The 15,705-nt window shown below is 35.6% G+C and overlaps 2 protein-coding genes across 2 annotated transcripts in view; one reads left to right on the forward strand and one right to left on the reverse strand.

Annotated features, from left to right (window-relative positions):
• Positions 1-7,354, reverse strand: part of cdr2a (cerebellar degeneration-related protein 2a) — a 7,449-nt gene extending 95 nt beyond the window's left edge. Inside the window, exons 1-7 of the mRNA XM_087809138.1 lie at positions 7,183-7,354; positions 6,127-6,239; positions 3,718-3,866; positions 3,484-3,660; positions 1,788-2,075; positions 832-1,069; positions 1-766 (exon numbers count right to left, since the gene is read on the reverse strand). The exon at positions 1-766 is cut by the window's left edge and continues 95 nt beyond it. Coding sequence (XP_087665264.1) covers positions 509-766; positions 832-1,069; positions 1,788-2,075; positions 3,484-3,660; positions 3,718-3,866; positions 6,127-6,239; positions 7,183-7,261 — 1,302 coding nt within the window. The 5' untranslated portion in view covers positions 7,262-7,354 and the 3' untranslated portion in view covers positions 1-508. The remainder of the gene's footprint in view (positions 767-831; positions 1,070-1,787; positions 2,076-3,483; positions 3,661-3,717; positions 3,867-6,126; positions 6,240-7,182) is intronic.
• A 546-nt stretch (positions 7,355-7,900) lies between these two features.
• Positions 7,901-15,683, forward strand: mfsd13al (major facilitator superfamily domain containing 13a-like). Its single transcript, XM_087809928.1, has 6 exons — positions 7,901-8,274; positions 11,708-12,430; positions 12,520-12,674; positions 12,786-12,869; positions 14,601-14,744; positions 14,875-15,683. Exons 1-6 carry the CDS (start codon positions 8,077-8,079, stop codon positions 15,014-15,016), a joined length of 1,446 nt encoding a protein of 481 aa, XP_087666054.1. The 5' UTR covers positions 7,901-8,076; the 3' UTR covers positions 15,017-15,683.
• The last annotated feature ends 22 nt before the right edge of the window (positions 15,684-15,705 follow it).

Below are 15,705 nucleotides of genomic sequence, written 5' to 3' on the forward strand. Positions count from 1 at the left end.
TAACACAATTGTCAAAAAAAGCACCTTGAATCTAAAAAGCGACATTAAATGATATTTAACATCCAAAGTTAACATTAATTCCTGTCATTTCCAATCTTTCACAGCATGTTACAATATTTATATTCATTTAAATTTAGTCTGAAAATCAAAAGAAATACTTTTTTTTTATGCTTGACAATAAATAAAAGTTATTAAATACTTTTTTTTTTCTAACCTATCAAAAATAAATATTTGTTCTCCGTTCAAAGTGCTGAGTTATGTGCCACCAGTGACCTCTACTGTACGTCCACAACCAGTTAAGCTGGTTAACCAACCCACGGTTTGATCACTTTTCATCCTCTTACGACATTCCTGCGTTTACATAATTCATAAAAAAAAAAGTATTTATGAAGGTTCTCTCTAGAGGTCAAAGGTCAAAGACTTAATACTTAATACAAAAAATCTTCTGGATTTTGAAAGAAATGCTTGTAACAGTGATGGGACGGAAGGAAGGGGGCGCTAGCGGAGGTCAGTCTCGAAGGGTGCGCCTGTTTTCACTCAGGTCCTCTTTGGTCTTCTGGATGCAGGTGAAGATCTGCTGGAAGAGGACTTTGTACTCGGGCTGCTGGACGTCCTCCAGGGCCGTCGTCAGGTCGGGGAACCCAGAGGAGCCGGAGCGGCGGCGCCGGACTCTGGCGGAGGGACTGCAGGAGGAGGTCTGGACGGACTTGTGGGTCGGACCCGCGGAGGCGAGCTGGCACCTCTGCAGCAGCTCCTCGTACTTCACCTGGAGGAAAAAAAAAGACAAGGTTTGATGGACGTTCCTGACGTTCTTGACGTCCCTGAGGTCACCTGCAGGGCGCTGTACTGGGCGTCCACCTCGGTGAACAGAGAGACGCCTCGTTGCTTCGCCACCTCCGCCCGCCGGATGCACGACCTCTCGTGACCCCGGCGGAAGTCGTGAGAGGAAGACAGGAGGCCGTCGCTGTTGCACCTCTGACGCTGGATCCTGCCTTCGGTCTCGCTCGGGTCAGGGTCTGGTTTCTCCTCCGAGGCGAAGAAAACTGTGTCGGGCATCAGCTCCGGCTTCCTGGAGAGAGAGAGAGGGCGAGAAACAATATTTACAAATGTGCAGGAAGCACTTTTACTGTGTGTTTGAGTTATATTTTCATAGTAAAACAAAATGAACTATTTGAAAAAGAGGAAAAAATGTATATAAAATTAAAGAATATAGACCAAATTAAAAAATACAAGTTAAAATGAAAAAAAAATTAAACAAGTTCGAAATAAAAATAGATAAAGATCTGAAATATAAAAAAATATTTAAAAAGAAATATTGTAAAAAATAATTTGAAATAGAAAGTAATAAGAAAAATAGAAAAATAATTAAAAATGAAAAAATATTTAAAAAGTAACAGGTAGAAAGTTTAACAATTTAAAAAAAGGTATACAATTTATTTTTGTAAAAAAACTGAAAAAAAAGCAAGATAAATAAATGAAAAAAAAGTATTCAATACAAAAAGACTCGATATAAAAAAATTAGAAGAAATGCTAAAAATGTAATTAAAAGAAATGTATATATTATCCAAAATATCAAATTTATAAAAAGATTGAACATTTTCTAAAATAGGAAAAAGATTCAAAATGAAAAAATAAAACATTTAATAAAGATCCAATAAATAAATAATTATTTATTTGAATAAGAAAATTAAAAAAAAAAAGATTCAAAATAAAAACACTGAAAAAAAAGATGTTTAACAAAAGATTGAAAAAAGAAAAACACTTTAAATCAATCAATCTTATGTTACCTGCGACTACAGTCCGCCCTCCACAGGACCCTCAGCTGCTCCACCTCCTCCTCCAGCTCCCTCTGTCTGGCCCGACACCCGACCAGCAGGTCCAGTCGACCCTCCAGACCTTCGTTCTCCTTCGCCGTCAGCTCGCGCTCTCGCTCCGCCGCCTCCCTCCGCCTCCTCTCCGCCCCGATCTGGTTCTGAAGGGTCCGCACGGACTTCTGCAGCGCCGCCTGCTCCTCCTCGGGGCTCGGGCGGGTCCGGCCCAGAGGCGACCGGAACCAACCCTCCTCGGCCGGATGCCTGAGAAATAATCCGTCGTGTTAGGAACTTAAAAAGTACATCATCTGAACAACAACTTCAAGCCTTAACTTCTAATCCAAACATGTTTCACACGACAAATCCTTCAGCTTTGGATCAAAAAAGATCATTTTTCTTGCTTTTGCAATTAGCAGTTATGCAACGAGGAGCCATAACATTATGACCACCTGAGTAATACACTTTATTTTGAACCTTTCTCCAGTGTTTTATTGTTAGACAGAGAACCACAAATCATTTTACTAACCTGTGGATTCTCTATGAGTCGTTTACAACTGTTGACTGCAGTACAAATTGAATTTATTAACTAATTATGAAGGTGTATTAATTGCTTTGGCAAGTTTTTATAATAACGAACATTATATATTTTGAATATATACACATGTGTATTTTTTAAAACATGTCGTACATTCTGATTAATATTTTTTCATTTAAAAAAAAAAGTTTAGACGATACAAATCCACTTAATTTTTACCGATTTAATGTGGTAAATATCTCCGGTTACTGTTAATATATGACTCTTTATTAAACACAAAGGGAACAATCAGAAAGATAAAATATAGATCTAAATAAAATGATATGAATTAAATAGACAAAAATGAAAATAAAACAAGTGAACTGTACATTGATGTGAACAGAATTAGATAATAATTAAATTAAATAAAGATATAATTGTGTTTATCAACACAACACTGAATTATATGCATTCTCCACAGGACAGGAAATGTGTTAGATGTATTAGAAATTAACCTAAAAGGTATTTAATTTAAAACGTGTCGTACATTCTGATTAATTTTTTTTCATTTAAAAAAAAGAGTTTAGATGATACAAATCCACTTAATTTTTACCGATTTAATGTGGTAAATATCTCCGGTTACTGTTAATATATGACTCTTTATTAAACACAAAGGGAACAATCAGAAAGATAAAATATAGAGCTAAATAAAATGATATGAATTAAATAGACAAAAATGAAAATAAAACAAGTGAACTGTACATTGATGTGAACAGAATTAGATAATAATTAAATAAAATAAAGATATAATTGTGTTTATCAACACAACACTGAATTATATGCATTCTCCACAGGACAGGAAATGTGTTAGATGTATTAGAAATTAACCTAAAAGGTATTTAATTGTATTTTTGAAAAGTATTTGTAGTAAAAATTAATAGCGTTTTTAAATTTTTAATCCACCGCACACGCTGCCCTGACCTACAATCGATTTAATACGATGTTGACGACGATGTTGGATAAACGTCTCCGGGATTATATTTTAATCTCATCAGACTAATGGATCAAGTCCGGTCCAGACAAGATATTGAAGGAGAAACTCTTTAGCAATAAAGTTACGCAACTTCCTGTCGGGGGGGAAGTCATTTCCTGTCTAACCTGTCGTCATGCAGGTCGTAGAGCTCCCGGAGGCAGGAGACGCTCTGAGCCCCGAGACCACGTCGCTGCTCCGCCAGGTCCCTCTTGGTCCTCTCGGCCTGGGCGCTCCTCAGCCCGTCCACCTGGCTCTGCAGGTCCTCCACGAGGGTCTGGAGGCCCTCCATGGTCTCTGTGAGACTGCAGATTGGAGATTCAGTGAAGCCAAGATGGCGGAGGAACGGGCCGAAAACCGACCTGTGGATCCTCTGCTGGGCCACGCGGTTTTCCTGCGCCAGGCGCTGGTTCCCGTTCTCCAGGTCGCGGGACGCCAGGTCCAGTTGCTCGTACACTCGGGCGTGCTGGTCGTTCATCTGACGCAGCAGATCCACCTGCTTGGACAAGTACTGGAGAGAGAAAAATACATTAAAACCATTAAAAAAAACACAAAACCGTAAATTGATGCTAGTTCTGAAAACACGCTGACGCTGCGTTTTTTGACACTTTCTAATACGGGCCGGTTGAAGGTTGATCCAGCGGGGATTAACCACCCGAGTAGATCCGTCCGTAAGACGCTTAACAGAGTCGACCTGCGACCGAGATCTGCACACGCGAGACTGAGACTCGGAAACATAGTTTTAAAATGTTTTTTTTTTCACTTTCATAATCATCCAAACACATGGTTGGCAACGTTTATTTTACGTCCCTAAGAAGATCCTCAATACACAAGATCAGTGCCTTCGGAATATTGTAGATAACTATTAGAATTATTCAAAAATATGAAATATACATATACTATTTATAAAGTACATAATTATTTGAAAAAATGTTTACCAATTTTACCAAGCTTTCAATATACAAATAATTTAATTTTAATATTCAATAAAAAACAATTCAAGCTTTCAATATACAAATGATTAAAGTCAATTAATAAAAATAGTTACATTTGTATCCCTTGTGTGTCTCTGGGTCAAGGTAAACGACCTCTACCACTGCATATGTATTTATGGAAGCCAGGGAGGGCGTTCACCTTGACCCAGAGACAACACAAGGGATACCACGAACACATTTGTTTTTCGGGTCACCTAGACCGAGAGATAACACAATGGATACCACAAACACATTTGTTTTTTTTTTTAGCCTTCGGGTCACCTTGACCAGGAGACAACACAAGGGATACCACAAACACGTTTGTCTTCTGGTCATCTTGACCCAGAGACAACACAAGGGATACCACGAACACATTTGTTTTCGGGTCACCTACACCGAGTGATAACACAATGGATACCACAAATACATTTGTTTTTTTTTAGCCTTCGGGTCACCTTGACCAGGAGACAACAGACGGGATACCACAAACACATTTGTTTTTCGGGTCACCTAGACCGAGAGATAACACAATGGATACCACAAACACATTTGTTTTTTTTTAGCCTTCGGGTCACCTTGACCAGGAGACAACACAAGGGATACCACAAACACGTTTGTCTTCTGGTCATCTTGACCCAGAGACAACACAAGGGATACCACGAACACATTTGTTTTCGGGTCACCTACACCGAGTGATAACACAATGGATACCACAAATACATTTGTTTTTTTTTAGCCTTCGGGTCACCTTGACCAGGAGACGACAGAAGGGATACTTCAAACACGTTTGTCTTCTGGTCATCTTGACCCAGAGACAACACAAGGGATACCACGAACACATTTGTTTTCGGGTCACCTTGACCAGGAGACAACACAAGGCATACCACAAACACGTTTGTCTTCTGGTCACCTTGACCCAGAGACAACACAAGGGATACCACAAACACGTTTGTCTTCTGGTCACCTTGACCCAAAGACAACACAAGGGACACCACAAACACATTTGTTTTCGGGTCACCTTGACCCAGAGACAAAACAAGGGATACCACAAACACATTTGTTTTCTGGTCACCTTGACCCAAAGATAACACAAGGGATAGCACAAACACCTTTGTCTTCTGTGACCTTGACCCAGAGACAACACAAGGGATAGCACAAACACCTTTGTTCAGGCTTTTCCTTGAATTTCTCGAACTCCTGTGTTGTTCTCGGTGTTGTCTTGATCTTTGAAGTATGTACTGTTTTGAGTATTGTTTTGATTGTTAAAGCGCTTTGTGACCCTGGTCTCGAAAAGCGCTATATAAATAAATATTACTTACTTACTTACTTACTTTGTCTTCTGGTGACCTTGACCCAGAGACAACACAAGGGATACAACAAACGCATTTGTTTTCGGGTCACCTTGACCCAGAGACAACACAAGGGATACCACAAACACATTTGTTTTCGGGTCACCTTGACAATTCAAGTTGTATCGTCATGAAAACAACATAAAAATAACTATTAAAGAAATATATCAAGTGGTTTCATGAGACACTTTTAAGAGGAATTTAATGGCGAAAAATGTAATGAATAAATCAAATAAATCAAGTGTAAAGAGCCTTCAATGGAACTTTGTTCGGTGAAAGTAAAACCATTCGCTGGCAAACGTCTTACTACGAGTAACAACTTGCCATCTCGACTCAGCACTCATTAGGTCACACAGGGATTATCTTCTTCTTCCCGGTGCTATTTAAGTTACACAACCACCGTGGTTACACTTTTCCAACCCCACACTTTTTCCTCCCCGGTCGTCACCTCGATCTCCTGCAGCTGGTCGTGGTTGGTGGAGTACATCTGCTGCAGGCCCTGCTCCAGCTCGTGGTTCCGGTCCAGGAGACTCTTCCCGAGCTCGGCTGCCAAGTGGAGATCTGTCACGACAGCACACATGTCAACACGGGATTCCTCCGGGTCGGGTCGGGTCGGAGGAGAAATAAAACGCACACAAACCACACAGTGTTTTGAGTTGAAGATAAAAAAACTCACGGGGTCAACAATGTGTTATTATCCTCAGTTATTACCATGTGATGGTTGCCTAACAACCCTTCAGCGATCTGGTTAAAAAAAATAAACACTGCCACACCTTTTAGTTAATCCTCTGAACAAAAGAACTGTGTAATTAACCTTTATTATTATATTTTGAAGGAGGAACAACTATTATGTGCATGGACTGACGTTTTAAACTTTCCCTACTTGTAAACATGTTGAGAAGCATATTTAAACGGTTTATAAATAAGAAAAAAAAGGTTAATAAAATAATAAAAATTTAAACAATCACTTTCTTTATTTAAATAACGACAAAACTATTTTTTGAACTTCTTTAACAAACACTGACTTAAATAATAATACTTTTATTCATTAATATGGATTTTAAACAATCACTTTCTTTATTTAAATAACGAGAAAACTAGTTTTGAGCTCCTTTATTAAACACTGACTTAAATAATAATACTTTTATTCATTAATATGGATTTTAAACAATCACTTTCTTTATTTAAATAACGAGAAAACTAGTTTTGAGCTCCTTTATCAAACACTGACTTAAGTAATAATACTTTTATTCATTCATATTTTTTTGAATATGAATAATCTAAGAACAAAAATATAAAAAAAACAAGATAAAGAGCCTCCATCTCATGATCGGAGTAAATCCTACTCTTGACCAAGTACTTGAACGCATCTTCACTTCTGTATAAACTAAATAACGCGTCATCTAAACGGTTTTAAATAAATATATTTATATTTTGTATTATTGTTGTCATGTTGTCACACACCGGAAAACAAGCTGACAGGACGTGAAAAAAAAACTCTCACCGTGTTCCAGATCCTGGACTTTGTACCAAGACTCTCCATCCTTGTCAAAGTCTTCTTCCAGAATCACGTCCGTCAGCATGATCGAGCAGATGTTTCGACAAACACCTGGCGGACAGGTGTGTGTTCGAGACTCTCTCTCCTCGCCGCCCTCGGCAGACAAACTACTCACATCCTCCCGCTGCTGCTTGACGACAGCAACGTGGCAAACAAATCCCCCGACATCCGGTAGGTGGCACTTCCCTCGCTCATAGTTTAAAAACTTTTTTTAATTTTATTTCGGCAAATAATATCAGCTAGGACTTGATTAAACATTTAAAATGGCCTTACAAAAAATAAATAAAATAAAAAATATGATTGTTTCAATTTGTTTCGACTACTTCCGGGATATTTTTAGAAGCCAATCGGATAATCGCCAGCGTGACTATCGGCCAATCAGATGCCTTGTTTGTGTTTTTAAAAACCGCCCACTAAAAACAGGTTAAACGCCAACATTTATTTTCTCTCTTTTTATTTCGGCAAATAATATCAACTTAGACTTGATGAAACGTTTAAAATGCCCTTACAGGAAATAAATAAAAATAAAAAATATGATTTTTTAAAATTCGTTTCGACTACTTCCGGGATATTTTAAAAGCCAATCGGATAATCGCCAGCGTGACTATCGGCCAATCAGATGCCTTGTTTGTGTTTTTAAAACCGCCCACTAAAACAGGTTAAACGCCAAAATTTCATTTCTCTTTTAATGTCACTTGTAAAGGTCTAATGGTAGCGAGTGCCATGACATTCCTCTGAAGAACAACAGCATTTTAAGTCGCTCTCCTCCGATTGCTCATTTTGCATCAGGATTCGGAGACAGTGGGGACATTGATCGGTGTTTGACTGACGTGAGCCGCCATGCAAGAGAAACTCGTCTCCGGCCGCAGGACACAAGTCGGAAGATGTCTCTTCAAGCTGGGCGTGAATCCAGCTGCGGCTGCCTACGCTATGACCACACTGGGCGCGAGTATGATTAACAACATATTCAACTTCTACTACGTCAAACTGTTCCTCAACAACTACAAGATATCCGAGGGAGCGTTCCACCAATCACAAGTGAGTATCCATCTAGTGTCTTTAATGGAATCAGAGTGCGGGTCGCGGGGGCACTAGATAAAATGAAGAGACCCAGACTTTCCCTCTCAAAATAGTAATCATAATAATGTGTATTGGCAAGAGTCAAACAAGACAATACGTATCATGATACGATATATCGTGATACTGTAGTAACAAGAATATACATGTATATGTAGTATTGTCGAGTACTTGACTCTGGTGTTGCAGAATTTACAGACCACACGACTCTCGACGAAGTCGTAACTTCTTTTGTTTGTTTTCAAACCAAAATATGTCCAAACATCATCTTTAAAAGCTGCTGGAGTCCACTGTATCCTCTCGTCCTTAGTCATCCTCGGGATCTCGCAGAACAGTAATGGTCATTGTAATGACCGTTACCATGTTGCGGCTGGTAGTTCATTTGCAATGCAAACATGAAAAAAACAGAACGCTGTGAATATTTGCATGATAAATATACATTTTTAAACAACAAATTTGGCACTTTTTAATATTGGTATTTTTTTTTCATGTCATGAAGGTAAAACATAAGATAAATACAGATAAACATTTATTAAAATATTTAATAATAAAGTGCTTTTATGTTTAACTTGCTCACCGTTCTTTTTGGATGTGTTATTATTGTTAAAAACTTTTTTTTTTCATTTTTAAGTTTTACCCCCTTCCTTCTCTTATTTAATTTTGTGTAAAAAGTTTTTTTTAATTAACATACAGTGTTGTTAAATATCGTTACAGTATTGTGTGAAAATATATAAATATTGATTTTATTAACATGCAGTGCTGTTGAATATTGTTACAGTATTGTGTAAATAAATATAAATATTTATTTTATTAACATGTGCTGTTGAATATTGTTACAGTATTGTGTAAATAAATATAAATATTTATTTTATCAACATGCAGTGCTGTTGAATATTGTTACAGTATTGTGTAAATAAATAGAAATATTTATTTTATTAACATGTGCTGTTGAATATTGTTACAGTATTGTGTAAATAAATATAAATATTTATTTTATCAACATGCAGTGGTGTTGAATATTGTTACAGTATTGTGTAAATAAATATAAATATTTATTTTATTAACATGTGCTGTTGAATATTGTTACAGTATTGTGTAAATAAATATAAATATTGATTTTATCAACATGCAGTGCTGTTGAATATTGTTACAGTACTGTGTAAATAAATAGAAATATTTATTTTATTAACATGTGCTGTTGAATATTGTTACAGTATTGTGTAAATAAATATAAATATTTATTTTATCAACATGCAGTGCTGTTGAATATTGTTACAGTATTGTGTAAATAAATAGAAATATTTATTTTATTAACATGTGCTGTTGAATATTGTTACAGTATTGTGTAAATAAATATAAATATTTATTTTATCAACATGCAGTGGTGTTGAATATTGTTACAGTATTGTGTAAATAAATATAAATATTTATTTTATCAACATGCAGTGCTGTTGAATATTGTTACAGTATTGTGTAAATAAATATAAATATTTATTTTATTAACATGTGCTGTTGAATATTGTTACAGTATTGTGTAAATAAATAGAAATATTTATTTTATTAACATGTGCTGTTGAATATTGTTACAGTATTGTGTAAATAAATAGAAATATTTATTTTATTAACATGTGCTGTTGAATATTGTTACAGTATTGTGTAAATAAATATAAATATTTATTTTATCAACATGCAGTGCTGTTGAATATTGTTACAGTATTGTGTAAATAAATATAAATATTTATTTTATCAACATGCAGTGGTGTTGAATATTGTTACAGTATTGTGTAAATAAATATAAATATTTATTTTATTAACATGTGCTGTTGAATATTGTTACATTATTGTGTAAATAAATATAAATATTTATTTTATCAACATGCAGTGCTGTTGAATATTGTTACAGTATTGTGTAAATAAATATAAATATTTATTTTATTAACATGTGCTGTTGAATATTGTTACAGTATTGTGTAAATAAATATAAATATTTATTTTATCAACATGCAGTGCTGTTGAATATTGTTACAGTATTGTGTAAATAAATAGAAATATTTATTTTATTAACATGTGCTGTTGAATATTGTTACAGTATTGTGTAAATAAATAGAAATATTTATTTTATTAACATGTGCTGTTGAATATTGTTACAGTATTGTGTAAATAAATATAAATATTTATTTTATCAACATGCAGTGCTGTTGAATATTGTTACAGTATCGTGTAAATAAATATAAATATTTATTTTATTAACATGTGCTGTTGAATATTGTTACAGTATTGTGTAAATAAATAGAAATATTTATTTTATTAACATGTGCTGTTGAATATTGTTACAGTATTGTGTAAATAAATAGAAATATTTATTTTATTAACATGTGCTGTTGAATATTGTTACAGTATTGTGTAAATAAATATAAATATTTATTTTATCAACATGCAGTGCTGTTGAATATTGTTACAGTATTGTGTAAATAAATATAAATATTTATTTTATCAACATGCAGTGGTGTTGAATATTGTTACAGTATTGTGTAAATAAATATAAATATTTATTTTATTAACATGTGCTGTTGAATATTGTTACATTATTGTGTAAATAAATATAAATATTTATTTTATCAACATGCAGTGCTGTTGAATATTGTTACAGTATTGTGTAAATAAATATAAATATTTATTTTATTAACATGTGCTGTTGAATATTGTTACAGTATTGTGTAAATAAATATAAATATTTATTTTATCAACATGCAGTGCTGTTGAATATTGTTACAGTATTGTGTAAATAAATAGAAATATTTATTTTATTAACATGTGCTGTTGAATATTGTTACAGTATTGTGTAAATAAATAGAAATATTTATTTTATTAACATGTGCTGTTGAATATTGTTACAGTATTGTGTAAATAAATATAAATATTTATTTTATCAACATGCAGTGCTGTTGAATATTGTTACAGTATCGTGTAAATAAATAGAAATATTTATTTTATTAACATGTGCTGTTGAATATTGTTACAGTATTGTGTAAATAAATATAAATATTTATTTTATCAACATGCAGTGCTGTTGAATATTGTTACAGTATCGTGTAAATAAATATAAATATTTATTTTATTAACATGTGCTGTTGAATATTGTTAAAGTATTGTGTAAAAATAAAAAAAATATTAATTTTATTAACATACAGTGCCGTTGAATATTGTTAAAGTAATGAGTAGAAAAATATAAATATTTATTGTATTAACAAACAATGCTGTTGAATATAAACAAAGTATTCTGAAAACACATAAATATTGATTGCAACAATATTTTCTAACACCTCTAATCAATAGGTGTTTAAAACGGTGGACGAACAGGTGATGAAGTTAAAATGGCGACTCTTACCTCCAGGTGGTCTACATGGTGTGGAACGCGGTCAACGACCCTCTCTTCGGTTACCTCCAGGACAACTCCAGGGTCTCGTGCTGCTCCCAGCGCCGCCTCTCCATCCTGTACGGAGCGCCGCTCTACTCGCTGTCCTTCCTGCTGGCCTGGTTCCCGTGGCGATCCTACGCCGCCGGCGACTGGCTGAGTGGTCTGCACCTGACCGTGGCGCTCTGCGCCTTCGACGGCCTGCTGACCTTCGTGCTGCTCGCCCAGTGCGCCCTGTTCGCCGAGATCTCCGGCCAGCACCAGAACCGGCTGCGACTGGTCAAGTACAGTCAGGTGGCCTCGTTGTTGGGCTCCTCCAGCGTCCTCTTCTGCGGGGTCTTCTCCAAGAACCTGGAGGACTTCGAGTCCTTCCAGAAGTTCACGGTGGCGGTGGCGGTCCTGAGCTGCGCCTGCATGCTCTACACCGGCCTCCACAGCGAGAGTCGCTTCGACGCCAAAGGTCCCGACGACGACGGCGTTGTCCCCGAGCCCGTTTCCGTCTCCACCTTGAAGACCATGACGTTCCAGATCGTGGCCGACCGGGACTTCCGGCACTTCGTCGCCATGAACTTCTGCCAGGTCTTCGTGTTGGCGTTCTTCAACAACTTCACCATGATCTTCGCCGAGCATCTGATTCCTCCCGACGTTCTTCCCTGGCAGGCCAAGAGCGTCATGTACGGCGCCGGGTTCATCTGTCCACAGGTATCTTCTCCAAGACCGCCAAAAACAAGTTTGCATCTCCCAGTCTTCAGGAATCCACAAAATAATCTTGTATGTTTCTCGTCTCTCAGCTGCTGGTGCTGAGCTGCGAGCGACTCCTTCGGGCCTCCGGCTACTACAGGATCATTCTTCTCACCTTCTACCTGGAGGCGGCGATGGCCGCCCTGATGCTGGTCCTGGGCCCGGGTCACTACTTCATCCTGGCGTTCTTCCTCACCGCCAACATGTGAGGAGTCGCCGACTCTTTTGAAGGCTCATTCGACGACTCGTTTTGGCTTTAAAAAAGGTAGTTTTATTGGTATGTCAACAAACGTGATCCATGCTTCATGTGCGACAGGGTTTTAATCCAGGCGACCTTCAGCCTCTTCAACCTCCCTCTGGCCGACATCGTGGACATGGACATGCAGAGGCACAAGCGCAGGTGAACGAGATAAACCGGCTCTGAGCACTTTTTTTTAAATAACGATCTAGGTTTGGTGCGGGTGTGTAGTAGTAGTTAAGAGTCAATAACAATACAATTAAAAAACCTCTACTTCCTAATATAAACGTACGACTGGCGTCAGCAAGTCTTGGTTTGCTTGTGTATTGAAGTCAAACATTGTTGACCTTCTTCTAAGAACAATGTGTCAGGCGGTTGGATGGATAAACATTTGAACAAATGACCTTCAAATCCAGCTTCTATATGTTGTTCATTAATATAAGTAACGCGTGAAGTTGAATAACAACACGGCTTATTTTATTTGGATGCTCGGCTAGTTTTAAAAGGCAAAAAAAAGGGTTTAAATCTAAACAAAATAATAAATAATTCCGTTTTTTCAATGTAAAAGAAGCTCAAGATGACGTGAAATAAAAACAATCTGATTTATACGGGGGCCCAGAACTACAAAGGAAGTTTTAAAACTTGAAAATCACAATTTTCTGAAAAAAATTGACAACGTTTGAAGCAGAATTTACAAACTCTGAAACAAAACGACTATTTCCCCCAAAAAACGTACAATTTCGTGAAGATAATTCACTCATCATGTGAAACAAATTCACAATTTTTGCAAAACAGTTTAACAATTTCCTTTAAAAATTTTTTTTACAATCTCTGAAACAAAAATGACAATTTCATGAAACAAATTCACTATTATGTAAAACAAATGTACAATTCCGTGAAACAAGTTTTCAATTTCGTGAAACAAAAATCAGTTTCCTGAAAGAAATTTCTTATATATATATTTTTTTACAAACTCTGAAACAAAATTACAATTTCTATCTCAACATTACAATTTCCTTAATAAAACAATTTACAATTTCCAAAAAATAAAAATTTGCTGAAGCAAATTTACAATTTCCTGAAACAGTTTTAGAATTTCCTAGAACAAAACTTACAATTTCGTGAAACAAATTTACAACCTTTGAAACACAATTTACAAACTCTGAAACAAAATGACTATTTCATAAAAATAAAAAAAAAGATAATTCACATTTCGTGAAACACATTTACAATTTCGTGAAACAAATTTACAATTTCGTGAAACAAAAATTAGTTTCCTCAAACAAATGTACAAACTCTAAAACTAAATTACAATTTCCTGAATCAAATTCACAATAATGTTAAACAAATCAACAGTTTTACACTTTCCTAAAAACAAATTTACAAACTCTGAAACAAAATGACTATTTCATAAAAATAGAAATAAAATACAATTTCGTAAAGATAATTCACATTTCGTGAAACACATTTACAATTTCGTGAAACAAATTTACAATTTCGTGAAACAAAAATTAGTTTCCTCAAACAAATGTACAAACTCACAAACTCCTGAATCAAATTCACAATAATGTAAAACAAATCAACAGTTTTACACTTTCCTAAAAACAAATTTACAAACTCTGAAACTAAATTTCATGAAAAAAACAATTTACAATTTCCTAATATAAAACAATTTACAATTTCCTAAAAAAAAACATTTTAAAGTTGCTGAAACACATTTACAAACTTGACTCATTTCAAATTTCCTCCGACTGTTTGTCAACTTGTTCTTATATCCTGATCAAACTGACAGAGTTGGTACGTTTGTTTTGTGCTGCTGAGTCGTAGACTACGTCAGAAACGTGGACGTCTTTCATCGACTCGGCTTCCTCTGAGTCCATCTTTCTTTTGCAGTTCTCCTCTGTCCTCCATGGTCTTCGGCACCAACGCACTCTTCACCAAACCGGCTCAGTCTCTCGCCCCGATGTTGGTTCTGAACATCCTCAACCAGTTCGGGTACGAGCAGCTCAAGGCTAAAGGGACGGAATCGAGTCCAGGGTACGAAGTGAAACATCTTGTTGCTCAATTAATCATCGCTTTCTAACTACAAAATATATATTTTAGAAGCATTTTTCACCTTTTATTTTTGTGTATTGATGACACGTCTTACTTCATGTTCTTTCGACAGCGTCTCGGAGGATCTCGGCGCCGTCATGTTCTACCTGGTGTGTCTCGTACCCATGTTCGTCGCTGCTCTGCAACTTTTGGCCTGGAGACCGTTTTCCATCCGCAACAGTCACACTGTGGACTCCAAGTACATCGAAAGCTAGTGTTCGCTCAAAAGATCGACATTTACGGACTCGGATCAGATGGTGTGGGTGAATGAAGGTTGTAAAAAAAATACAATTTAAACTTTAATTAATAAGGGTTTTGACCAAATATTAGACTAAATAGTGAGAAAAATTGATTTTCTTGTTTGTGTATTTAGTTATATTTACACATATCCAATTTAACATTCCTTTCTGCCTTTTGGAACTTTTGTTCACAGATTTGAACAGTTTCTGATATAAAAGTGCCTTTTTTTTACGACTTATTGTTTGTGTGTGATTAACAACTGAAAAAGGTCAACGAAGAGCTCTTCAAGTACACTGACCTCTAGTGGTGAGTCAACGCATTACAATTAGGTCATTTTTTATTTTTTTTTGCGGGGGTAATACAATTTTATAAAAATAATTTTATAAATATATATATTTGTTTATATAGAATAAGTAACACATAAGAACAGATTATTTAAAAAACAGCGTGACTCATTTAAAAGTGAAACTACATGAATAACACGATCAACATTAATATGAATAAAAACGAATTGTTATACAATTTATACTGAGGCTGTTGTAAGGGTTTGTGTTAAAAGATAAGAAACAAAAATAATTAAAAATCAAAAAAACATTACATTCTGTGGAAAAATAATTAAAAAAAAGTGTGATAATCACAGGATTTAAAAATAAAAAGAGATTAT

Source organism: Callionymus lyra, chromosome 15, assembly GCF_982586985.1.
Source record: "Callionymus lyra chromosome 15, fCalLyr1.hap1.1, whole genome shotgun sequence".
Lineage (NCBI taxonomy): Eukaryota > Metazoa > Chordata > Actinopteri > Syngnathiformes > Callionymidae > Callionymus > Callionymus lyra.

What these genes read in the sequence shown, in the direction of transcription:
- mfsd13al (XM_087809928.1), top strand. Translation starts at nt 8,077, where the DNA reads ATGCAAGAGAAACTCGTCTCCGGCCGCAGGACACAAGTCGGAAGATGT. An exon ending in CCGGGTTCATCTGTCCACAG is followed by an intron (nt 12,431 to 12,519) that starts GTATCTTCTCCA and finishes CTCGTCTCTCAG; the next exon opens with CTGCTGGTGCTGAGCTGCGA. An exon ending in TTCTTCCTCACCGCCAACAT is followed by an intron (nt 12,675 to 12,785) that starts GTGAGGAGTCGC and finishes CATGTGCGACAG; the next exon opens with GGTTTTAATCCAGGCGACCT.